The 11729-nt window shown below is 44.6% G+C and overlaps 1 protein-coding gene across 1 annotated transcript; it reads left to right on the forward strand.

Annotated features, from left to right (window-relative positions):
- Nucleotides 1–585: 585 nt before the first annotated feature.
- Nucleotides 586–7707, forward strand: iqsec2b (IQ motif and Sec7 domain ArfGEF 2b). The gene is given in 15 exon segments (XM_054608739.1): nt 586–717; nt 880–1177; nt 1302–1619; nt 1892–2532; nt 2535–2945; nt 3058–3219; nt 3439–3561; nt 3681–3847; nt 4408–4547; nt 4629–4754; nt 4843–4942; nt 5399–5560; nt 5741–5932; nt 6171–6220; nt 6526–7707. Coding segments are annotated over 15 exon segments (4122 nt in total). The 5' UTR covers nt 586–667.
- The last annotated feature ends 4022 nt before the right edge of the window (nt 7708–11729 follow it).

Here is an 11729-nt window from a genome sequence, read left to right on the forward strand (position 1 = left end):
CAAACAAAGAAGGAATAATTGACTTAGGGTGGATTTTGTCAAGGCAAACGGGACACGGGAGCCTCTCTGGACTTACTTGAATCCTAAAAGTTTTGTTTTTTCGGGGGCTTTGAAGACTGCAAATAGGATTGTTTCCATTTGAAACCAGCTTAACTTTGTCGGTGATCTGTTTGCAAATCTCAGCTGCTTGCTTTTCCACCTATGTAACAGACTGAGTGAAAGTGAATCTGGGAGGAGATGTCATTTGTTTTCACTCACAATATTTCACGGGGAGCTGAAGTGACACGTAACAACCTGGTCTTTCCTGTCAGTATGGTGTTGTTGGTATGTGGCAGTGGAGGAGGATGTTTTTAGTGGTTGATGACTCCTCTGAGTGTGCTGTCACAGTTGTGTGTCAGACATACACTGAGAGACAGACAGAGAGACTGAGAGAAGGAACAAGAAAGTGAGCAGCTGACAAATGCAGCACAGAAACACTCCTAGGCTTGGCTTAATGTTGTAGCATATTAACTCGTCCTCCTGACTCAATAAAAGAAGGAGATAGAGGGCAGAGACCTTTATGTCTATGGGATCATCAGGTCACAATGTAGTCAGTTAATGTTGTCAGATCTCTGGTGGCTTTGGCACCGCTGAAACAATAGGAATTAACAAGTGATACAAGTTCAACATGAGTTTCTCCAAGAGATGGTTATCTCCTCGCTGCTCTAAACTTTACATGTAAGTCCTAATATGTAACTCTTAAGTGCTATTCTAAGTAATTCAGTGACGCTGATCTTACTCAATTATTCAATTTACATTTTAAAATGTTCGGTGTGACATTTTGTCAAGCTACTCATGACTCATTCTAAAAGCTCCTGCTCATTTTCCCCCCCCCTGTAGTGTGGAAGGGGACTCCCAGTGTCCAGAGACCAGCAGTCACAAAGACAGCCCATTCAGACAGACACCTTACCTGCGCGGCTCAGAGCGCTACACTGACAGCAGCACCGGCAGCGCACCCACCGGATCCAGGGACCCTTCATGCGTGTCTGCCTCCAGTTCAGCCAGCTTGGCCTGGGCACTGCGAACACGCCACCAACCTGCTAGTCTGGCCCTCCGCAAGCAAGAGGAAGAGGAGAACAAGAGATGCAAGGCCCTTTCAGACAGCTACGAGCTCTCCACGGATCTGCAGGATAAGAAGGTACTGATGCTGAATGTTTTGTGTTCTTTGGTGTTTTCTAGAAGCCATTAGCACTGGCACACATAGATGATGGATTCCTTTTAGTTATCTGTGTTCTTCTTTTCTCCCACCTTTTTTTTGTTAGGTGGAGATGCTGGAGAGAAAGTATGGCGGCTCCTTTGTAAGTCGCAGAGCAGCGAGGACCATTCAGACGGCCTTCAGACAGTATCGCATGAACAAGAACTTTGAGCGGCTCAGAAGCTCCGCGTCAGAGAGCCGCATGACACGCCGCATCATCCTTTCCAACATGAGACTGCAGTATTCATTTGATGATCGAAATCCTCAGCAGCAGGCCCAGACGCAGACCAACTTCACCCACAATGTGGCCATAGGGCCTCCTCATTCCCCCGACCCGGACCGACCGGGAGACTACACCCACTTAGAGGACTCCTTCTCCAAACAGGTGACAGTGTTCATGTTTTTATAGGCTATAAATCTTTATGACAAGTCTCAAAGGTCTTTAAAGTGACCAAAAGAAAAACACAAAGTAGATAATCTGAATTTAAAAAACTCATCAAACTACAGGACAAAGCAAATTAAAGAAAAATCTTGTCAGGCATACCTGGCACAACCAGTCTTAGTCCTGAAAAGTATGCTGAATTTTATGTTTAAGATGTGTAACAAATTAAGTATAATAACATGAAGGATTGCTGAACTCGTTGTGTCCCATTCCAGGTCAAGTCCTTAGCTGACTCCATAGACGATGCCCTCACCTGCCGCGCGGGTCGCGATGACTCCCAGGAGGGCAGCAGGGAGGGTGGAGGCCTTAGTGAAGACTTTGGGGAGTGCGTGTGGAGCAGCAGCAGCAACCCCTCCTCCCAAAGAGGTTTAGGAGAGCGAGCCAGGGGAGCTGGAGGAGGACTCAGTATGCACGGCGACAGCACCGCCACCTCCTACAGCGACGTCACCCTTTACATGGACGATGGCATGCCGTCGTCCCCGCTGTCCCTGGACCGGGCGCCCAGCAGCACTGACACAGAGTACTGGGGCCCCGGTGGTGGTGTCGGAGGGCGTGAGGACAGCAGGGACACCGAGGGAGGGGGCAGCAGTAACAGTCGTCGCAGCACCCCGTGTACTGAGTGCAGGGACTATCGTCTGAGGGGCGCACATCTGCCCCTCCTCACTATTGAGCCGCCTAGTGACAGCTCTGTGGACATGAGTGACCGCTCAGATCGTGGCTCTCTGAACAGACAGCTGGTCTACGAGCAGGAGACCGGGGTCGGGGCTTGCTCCCCTCAGGGAACCCTCAAACACTCCCCCAACACCGGCACCCGCCCTTCCTCCCAAGCGGCTGCCCAGGGTCAGACCCGGCCCCCCGGCAGACCCATACCCACACACATCCCTCACCAAGTGGCGGCACACCACCACCATCACCACCACCCTATCCACCACCACCAGTACCCCGACACGCCGTCGTCGTCGTCCCTCCCCCAGCAGCCCCCCACCACCCCTCTGTCCTCCTCCTCCTCCACGGCTCTGCCCCCGGTGTTCTGGAGCAGCCGTGCTGCTCGGACGGAGACAACGACTCGCTCAATTCCACCACCAACTCCAACGAGACGGTCAACTGCAGCTCCGGCTCCTCTTCTCAGGACAGCCTGCGGGAGCCTCTGCCACCTCTGGGAAAGCAGACCTACCAGAGAGAAAGCCGCCACAGCTGGGACTCCCCGCCCTTCAACAGCGACGTGGTGCAGAGACGCCAGTACCGCATAGGTCTCAACCTCTTCAACAAGTAAGATGCTTGTACTTATACACATAAATGCCTATTAGAGACCATTTTAATGGGGATAATACAATTAAACTGGCAAAGTTGTAGTGAGAAAGTCATTTTTTGTTGACTATAGGAAGCCAGAGAAAGGGATCCAGTACCTGATAGAGAGAGGTTTCGTATCCGACACTCCGGTTGGGATTGCTCGCTTCATCCTGGAGAGGAAGGGCCTCAGCAGGCAGATGATTGGAGAGTTCCTGGGATGCCGACAGAAACAATTCAACAAAGATGTTTTAGAGTGAGTATGGGAGTACAGGAAAGGCCAAAACACAGATCAGCATAAGTGCACACCACATTTCATCTCACATATATCATACCAAGTCTGAGTGGATGCAACCTTGAGGCAAACCAAATGCCCTCGACACACGCACACAGACATGGTGTGTAATAAATAATATGTGCCATGATGAATGTTCCAGGAGAGGTTAGACTGTGACCTCTGAAGTGTGTGTTTCAGCTGTGTGGTCGACGAGATGGACTTCTCAGGAATGGACCTGGATGATGCTCTCAGGAAATTCCAGGCTCAGATCAAAGTTCAAGGAGAAGCCCAGAAAGTGGAGCGGCTCATAGAAGCTTTTAGGTTTGTATGTGTTGAACACAGTGTTTATTTAAAATAGATAAAAGGGCTCAGTGATGGTCAGCTAAAGACTGAATTTAAAATGTAAATGTTTGAACATGCTGTTTCTGTCTCTTATGCAGCCAGAGATACTGTGTCTGTAATCCAACGCTGGTTCGGCAATTCCAGAACCCAGACACCATCTTCATCTTAGCCTTCGCCATCATCCTCCTCAACACAGATATGTACAGTCCCAACGTCAAAGCTGAGAGGAAGATGAAGCTAGAGGATTTCATCAAGAATTTGAGAGGTGCTACAGGACAAAAATTAAATTGCCTTTTTTTTCCACCACTGACATATCTGCTGTATAAACCACTTGTCATGTGTCTGCTTTGAAAAGAAAACCAAAAGGGAGAAATTGTTTTCATGATGGCGCCCCTTAGTTTTTTCATGAATTCAACCGTTTGATATCCATCTTAGTAGATGGAGACCTTATTTTGGTACAGCCAATCAAATCTTGCATGAAGTAGTAACCCACATTAGTTTTCACATTTTCACCTTCACTGTGGAAAAGTGCTCTGCTCATGTCGATTTGCAGGCTAGATATCCAATTGACTGCTCAGCAGCATCACATAAAACAACATGACTACAGCACATGCTTTGTCTCTTGGTGCTCTGGTAGCCTGTCAGTGGGACAAAAAGAAGCAATTCCAATATTTCCCCCATAGCCTTTATTCCTCTTTTTAATAATAAAAACATCTATTAACAATACATCTTGTTTTGTCTGTGAAAACAGTAAAAATCACAAGACTTTTTGCATCAGATAAACCTAATTTCCTAAAACCCTCCCTATCCCTGTCTCCACCCAAGGCGTAGACAATGGCCAGGATATACCCAGGGACCTGCTGGTTGGGATCTATCAGCGGATACAGAAGTGGGAGCTGCGGACCAACGATGACCACGTGTCCCAAGTGCAAGCAGTGGAGAGAGTCATTGTGGGCAAGAAGCCTGTGAGCAAAATACAGGTCTTTGTAATATGTTATCACTACTTGTTAAAAGTTTATTCATTTGTACTGTATTTTTCTATATAGGTGCTGTCCCTTCCACATCGCAGACTGGTGTGTTGCTGCCAACTCTACGAGGTCCCTGACCCCAACAGACCGCAGAGGACCGGGGTGCACCAACGGGAGGTTTTCCTCTTTAACGACCTTCTTGTGGTAAGACTCACATTCATCACTTTTTAAGACATGGCATCTATTTAATTTGAAAGACCTTTTAATAATTCCCATCTGTTTATCCCATCAGGTGACCAAAATATTCCAGAAGAAGAAAACCTCAGTGACTTATAGTTTCAGACAATCTTTCCCTTTGGTTGAGATGCAAGTGCACATGTTCCAGAACTCATGTAAGAACCCATTTTTCCTTTTGCACATTTCAACTACTCTCAATTACCCTCTATGATTATCATTATTATTAAAGCAGCATTCCTTAGCATTTCAGTTCTGGGTTGATTTAGCGTTTTCTATTTAAGGGGAACAAAGGAATTGTCCTTATCAGTCTGGATTCTTTTTGTTGATAGGAGAGCTTCAAGTTACAGAATTGTGTGCGTAGATACATCTTTGTGTGTATACAATGGAGAAAAAAAAAAGAAAATCCCCAGGAACGTCTGCACAGACACCTAGTTTGTAATACTGCAGATATTAAAATAAATCACTACTTTCATTATTGGGCTGTAGGCTCAATCACCGGTGTATTACCTCCCTCGGTGATAGACAGTGACCTAACAGACATTTATTTAAATGAAAATCTTCAAAACTGCCACTTTAAGTATTTTATTATTTCCTGTGTTTGCGTCTCTTAGACTACCCACATGGTATCCGCCTGACCTCAGCAGCCCTGGGTGGAGAGAGGAAGGTTCTTATCATCTTTATGGCACCCAGTCAGCAAGATCGCACCCGCTTTGTTAGCGACCTCAGGGAGAGTATTGCTGAAGTGCAAGAGATGGAGAAATACAGAGTGGAATGTAAGTACCCCATCTACTGGTCATTACTGTGAACTATGACTTTAGCAGGCATGATGATTCGTACAGCTTTCTACATCAAGAAATGGAGTGCTGGAGGTGTCGGTATATGACTTATCTTCCTCTGCATCGTGTCTCCCTCTCATTTTAAATCCCCCTGTGCCCTTTTGTGTTTATTTACAGCGGAGCTGGAGAAACAGAAAGGTGTGATGCGGCCCAGCTTGCTCACTGGAGGTGTTGTTGGAGGCGTAGGTGTGAAGGGCGATGTGGTGAATGGCACTCTGGGAAGGACAAGTTTTGATGACAACTGCTCAGTGGGTGAGGGTCTCAAACGCACGGCTCTCAGCTCGTCTCTCAGGGACCTGTCTGATGCAGGTGAGGAAACAGCACATCAGAGACAGCGTTTAATTCCGTTTCCTTCCTGTTTGCTGGGTTGAATTGGGTAGCACAGCTTTTACATGATTTTTCATCCACTTCTACATACTGTTCCACTTTCTCTCTGAAATCAAGACACGCTTATGCAATTCCTATCTTTTGCCAAAAAAAAAAACATGTGAACAAACTTTCCAATCTTGGGCTCTTTGCTAACCTGACTCTTCCTGGTGGGGTGCAGGGAAACGTGGTCGCAGGAACAGTGTTGGTTCTCTGGACAGTACCATGGAAGTAAGTCTCAAAGACTAGATGTTGTCCTGTAACATTCCCCCTTAATGGATCTTCATCTTCCCGCGCACGCTCCGTTTGTGTACAGTGTGCATATCGATGGTGTGCGTTTTTTACATGCATGTGTTCACGTGTGACCTGCACTGACACCCTTTGTATGGCTGTGTGTGTTCAGCCCTCCCCATGCATGGCCTTCACCTCCAGATACAAATATGTCCTGTGTGTGATGATGTAAGTGGGAACAGAGGCATTAGTGCCATCCTTCAGGGATTTTTTACTTAACACATGATGATGCTTTATTCTCCCAGGGCTCCATCATTAGCAGCCCACAGCCTCACCAGCGCTACACGGTGGCAGGCGTGGTGCCCGGCTGCTACGCAACAGAAGACTTCCGGCCTCACCGCCCCATCCTGAGCCCCGGATCGGGGGTGGGGGGTGGGCCGGGGCAGCAACATACCACTGCTGGGACAGGAGTTGGGGGAGTCTCCAGCAGTGTAGAGAGAGCAGGAGCAGGGAGCGGCCCTGGGGGGAGCAGCAGCAGCAACAACAACAGCGGCTCCTTCCTGGGGTCTCTTTTCGGCAGCAAACGTGCCAAACCACCAGGGCCCCTTATTCCACCGGGGCCACCATACCCCGCACCTGTACCCCCACCGACTACGGGAGGACCCCCTCCTCACTCCCCTTCATCGCTTTGCCAGCTGGACGGGGGTCCTTCCAAGATCCAGGCGCTGCACGCACAGTACTGTCATGTGAGCGCCGTGCAGCCCCCGCCACCTTACTACCATCACCATCGCTACCATGTCCAAACTGTCCCTCCACCTTTGCAAGGGGTGCCCCCTCATTCTTTACAGAGAGGCCCTCTACCCTGTCGTCAACCGCTTGGCCCCCGCACGTCCAGCACCCGCAGCTGGCCCATCTCTCCCAGCTCTCCCAGCATGGGCTTCCGGTTCGCTACGCCAACATGGTGGTGGGATGTCCCCCCCCTTTCTCCTCTCTCCCAACATTCCCAGAACCCGCAGTTCGCCCTGTACCACGCGCAGCCTACACACTCTATCAGAGGGGGCGCCGTCCCTGGCACCAAACTTCCTTTAACCCTGTCCCACTCCCACCCGCACCCACACGCACACTCCCAAACCCACCCCGGACACGTGCACACACCACACCCAGCCAACCACACCACCCATCAAACACACTTCATATTCGGCACTCTGCCCCACAACCTGCCGTCCGCCTCCGTCAATGCGCATCACGCATCAGCCGGCGCCCGTATCTGCCCCAGTACCCTCCTCTCTCTTCCATCCCGCCTCCCCCACCACATTCCCCTTTACCCCCCCTTCGTCCCCCCTTACCCCCTCTTACACCTCTCTCCCCTCTCCCCCCAGCACCCCGGGCAGCCTCAGCAGGGGCCGCAGGTGACGGGGGCTGGAGCGACAGGTACAGGGGGCAGCTCCAAGTCCAAGCCTATCAACCGGATAAGTACCGTGGTGTGAGCAAGATGTGGGGCCCCAGGGGTCAGAGGTCAGATCATAGAGTGGAGGAGGTTGGCAGATCTCGGCCTAGGACCAAGTCTGCCAGGACAGAGAGTAACAGCAGCAGCGCTAGTGACAAGAAGAAACGCAGTTTGCTTCGTCTCTGTTACTTTCACCTCCGTTTCCCACACATGTAGGTGGAAATAAATGGCACAGCTAGAGTGCATACATCTTTGAAACATGCACACGCAGAAACACACACACACACACACACACGTGAACATCCAAATGAATAAACACTCACACACAAAATATCAAAAAAGTCTATAGCCATATAATTTAAGATGAAACTAAATCTATATCTAGATATATTGCCTCAGTTTTAATTGTTTGAAGTCTAGTTGAGGCTGTATGAGACTATTTATATGTACAGTACCAAGATGTGATAATGTGAGACTGGAGAAAAAAAAATAACAGAGACCGTATATATCCAGCTACTTACATCGGGATGTAAATAAAGACAAAAGCACCAAATGCATTCCAGCGGAGTTTGACATTAAAACAGCAGAGAGTTGCAAAAAAAAATTTCCTTGACTTTGCAATAATTTACTTGGCTTCACGATGTCTCTGTCCACTTTTGCAAGTTCCGCTTTGCTGACAGGCATCTTTTTTTCTAAAGGAGACCTCAGAATATGTTGCTTTGTCTTAAATTTCTAAAACCAATGCACGGTTTCCTGACAGTCTTTTGCTTAATGGTCTTTTACATGTCGACAGGAGCCACCTGGCTTTATAATGCATTCCTTGTGGGGTATGGGGGAAATTAATGATACAATCAATAATATATTTTGAATGTTTCTGAAGCTTCTTGCTGTTTTATCGATATTATAATACACCTGCTATGAGTATGATGAATATTGTACACTATTTGTTTTGATCAGTGATTAATTATATCAGCAGATGTTTGTACATGGTTATAGAGAGTATATGCACATATAAATCCCCTCAGTTTGCCAAACCACCAGAGGGTGTTCCGATATGTGAAGTGTGATTTATTTCCATCGTACCATTGAAGTTCATCTTCTCAATTAATAAGTGTTATTGGTTGTTAGAAAAAAAAAGAATGAAGTTTAGTTTTGTTCGAATTGATTTGAACACACACAATGTTCCTCCTTTTCTGTTTTGTTTGATGTGAGCAAACAGGGGGCACACTTTCTCAAATGGGGTGACTAACAAAACTTGAATTTAAAGAATGGATCTGAGTTCATGTTTCTTTTTTTATTTATATTTATGAGGCTCCAGTATTGAAAAAATACTTAAATATAGTTGTGGAAATTGAAAAAACAACGTTTTGGATGATGCCATTCCCTCGTAATTATAAAGGGCATCTATACCCACTTCCTCACAGTCATCAGATTTAGTCTTTTTGTGTTTTTCTATGTTTTTGAAGAAGCACGCTTTTACATGATGTTTTGTGGTTTTGCACACGTGATGTCTTAAGTCAGAAATGGCCTTCTTCTTATCCTCCCTCTTCTGCCACTTTTAGAAGTGTCTTGTTACATTTTCTGATGCCATGGCATCCCGCTGAGGGCTTCTTGTTCTACAACTTAACAAGAGTCGAGAATGTAAAATAGCCTACAGGTACATGATGTATTTCCCCTCGTGTAAGTGTTACCCCCTTTTGCTACTGCAATTTTTGAGGATGTAATGAGCACTGATGTCATTTACCTTCAGTGCCATTGATTACCAAGTGAAAAACTACATATATTCAGATTCAGGAGAGAATGAATGGGACGTGATGGGAATGGGAATGAGGATAAAGTACAGAAGTCAATGTCACAAACTACTGAAAGAGATGGCAAAGTTGAAGAGATGGTCAAGAATGTCAGATGAAGATTTTATAAATATGTGTTGGCTGGCCTTTTCTTTTTATTGTTTCCTTTTATGACTCGTCTTGCATGAATATACCTGCCCTTAATGAATAGATTGTACTGTATAAACCTGAATGTACATAATATAGGCTTCTATACATATGCTTCTTATCATAACTATGGGATGAACTACTCCCATTCTGTATTCAGGTGCGTGCATGTGTGTGCCACTAAGTCTGTACATATAAAAGAGGGACAGGGATAGGAGATGTTGGCCACAAGGAATGTTAACTTCTTTTTCTTTTCTTATTATTTCTGACAGAAGGTGAGAGAATGAGTTACCATGATATAAATTAAAGCCTAAAAGAAGTTTGTATGTTGGTGCAGTTATTGATATCATTTAAAACAAATGATTTCTTTTTTTTCCTTTGTGTATGTATTATGTGTACTGAAAGAATAGAGAATTGAGATGTGAATATGTATTGCTTCTGATAAATTAAAGTGTCCTTGCAGTGAATTGGTCTCTGTGTACTTTTTGTATAACTTAACATCTGTTTCCACCATTAATTTGCTCAAAGTAATGAACCGTTTATAACGGTATTTCATTAGTATACCACACAAGATAAAGAGAAGAATGGTAAATACAAGATCTATATGAAATGTGGGCTGCTTTGTATAACAACTCCTCTCAGAAGCCTTTAGTATTGCAAATGTTGCATAATACCAGAAGAAAACTACAAAAAAAACAGAGTGGGACACCTTAAGTTTAAAAAGGGCTTCCTACCCTGTAACCAATTGATTAAGGGTGATGTCACAGTATTTCATTTTTGTATTATTTGGTGCACATAATCTCTTATTTAACTAACTATATTTTCAAATTTGGTTGGATAAATACAACCTGTTGCACATTGTAAATCATTCATGCGGTATAAATAAAAAATTCAGAACAATGAGAGGTCAAAAGTACTCATGTGCTCAAATACACTGAATAATAATTTGTATTTAGGGGCTAGATGAATTTCTATTTAATGCAATTCATAGAGAGAAAAATGTAGGATTGCAAATGTTGCATAATACCAGAAAAAAACTACAAAAAAAACAAAACAGAGTGGGACACCTTAAGTTTAAAAAGGGCTTCCTACCCTTTAACCAATTGATTAAGGGTGATGTCACAGTATTTAATTTTTGTATTATTCTCTTAATAATCTCTTATTTAACTAGCTATATTTTCAAATTTGGTTGGATAAATACAAACTGTTGCACATTGTAAATCATTCATGCGGTATAAATAAAAGAAAATCAGAACAATGAGAGGTCAAAAGTACTCATGTGCTCAAATACACTGAATACTAATTTATCTTTAGGGGCTAGATGAATTTCCATTTAATGCAATTCATAGAGAGGGAAAAGTGTACTTTTGACTTATATTTGGAAAGCTTTTCAATATACAGTACCAGTCAAAAGTTTGGACACACCTTCTCATTCAACTACTTTGAAGAATCTAAAATATAAAACATATTCTGGTTTGTTGAGCATTTGTTTGTTTACCACATAATTCCATATGTGTTCCTTCATAGTTTGGATGTCTTCAGTATTAATCTACAATGTAGAAAAAAATAAAAATAAAAATAAAGAAAAACCATTGAATGAGAATGGCAATGGAAGGGGAAGAGTTTGTACCTCCTCCGGAGTGTCCAGTGTTTGAACCGTCATGGGAGGAGTTTCAGGACCCACTGGGCTACATCGCTAAGATTCGTCCAATTGCAGAGAAGTCTGGGATCTGCAAAATTCGACCACCACAGGTAAATTTGCTTATGGTTGAATTACGTTTTAAGAAAATGACATGCTGACTGTGTTCTTTAGTGTAACATTTATAGCACGCACTGGGTTTAAAGTATTTATAAGTACTAAGGAAAAGGTACATGGACTCTCTGTTATGTGCATCATCCACAAAAAGGAGCAGCATGTTTAATATAAAATGAGGGCAATGACTGATTTGCCATGGATTCTACAATGTAGAAAAAAATAAAAATAAAGAAAAACCATTGAATGAGAACTTTTGACTGGTACTGTAAATCCAGAACACGTGCAACCTTTACATTAATGCTGACAGTTTATAACAAAGACTTCTTTTTAAACGGTGGCGTATTTTATATAACATGATCCAACATAATT

Source organism: Anoplopoma fimbria, chromosome 12 (assembly GCF_027596085.1).
Source record: "Anoplopoma fimbria isolate UVic2021 breed Golden Eagle Sablefish chromosome 12, Afim_UVic_2022, whole genome shotgun sequence".
In the NCBI taxonomy this organism is placed as follows: Eukaryota; Metazoa; Chordata; class Actinopteri; order Perciformes; family Anoplopomatidae; genus Anoplopoma; species Anoplopoma fimbria.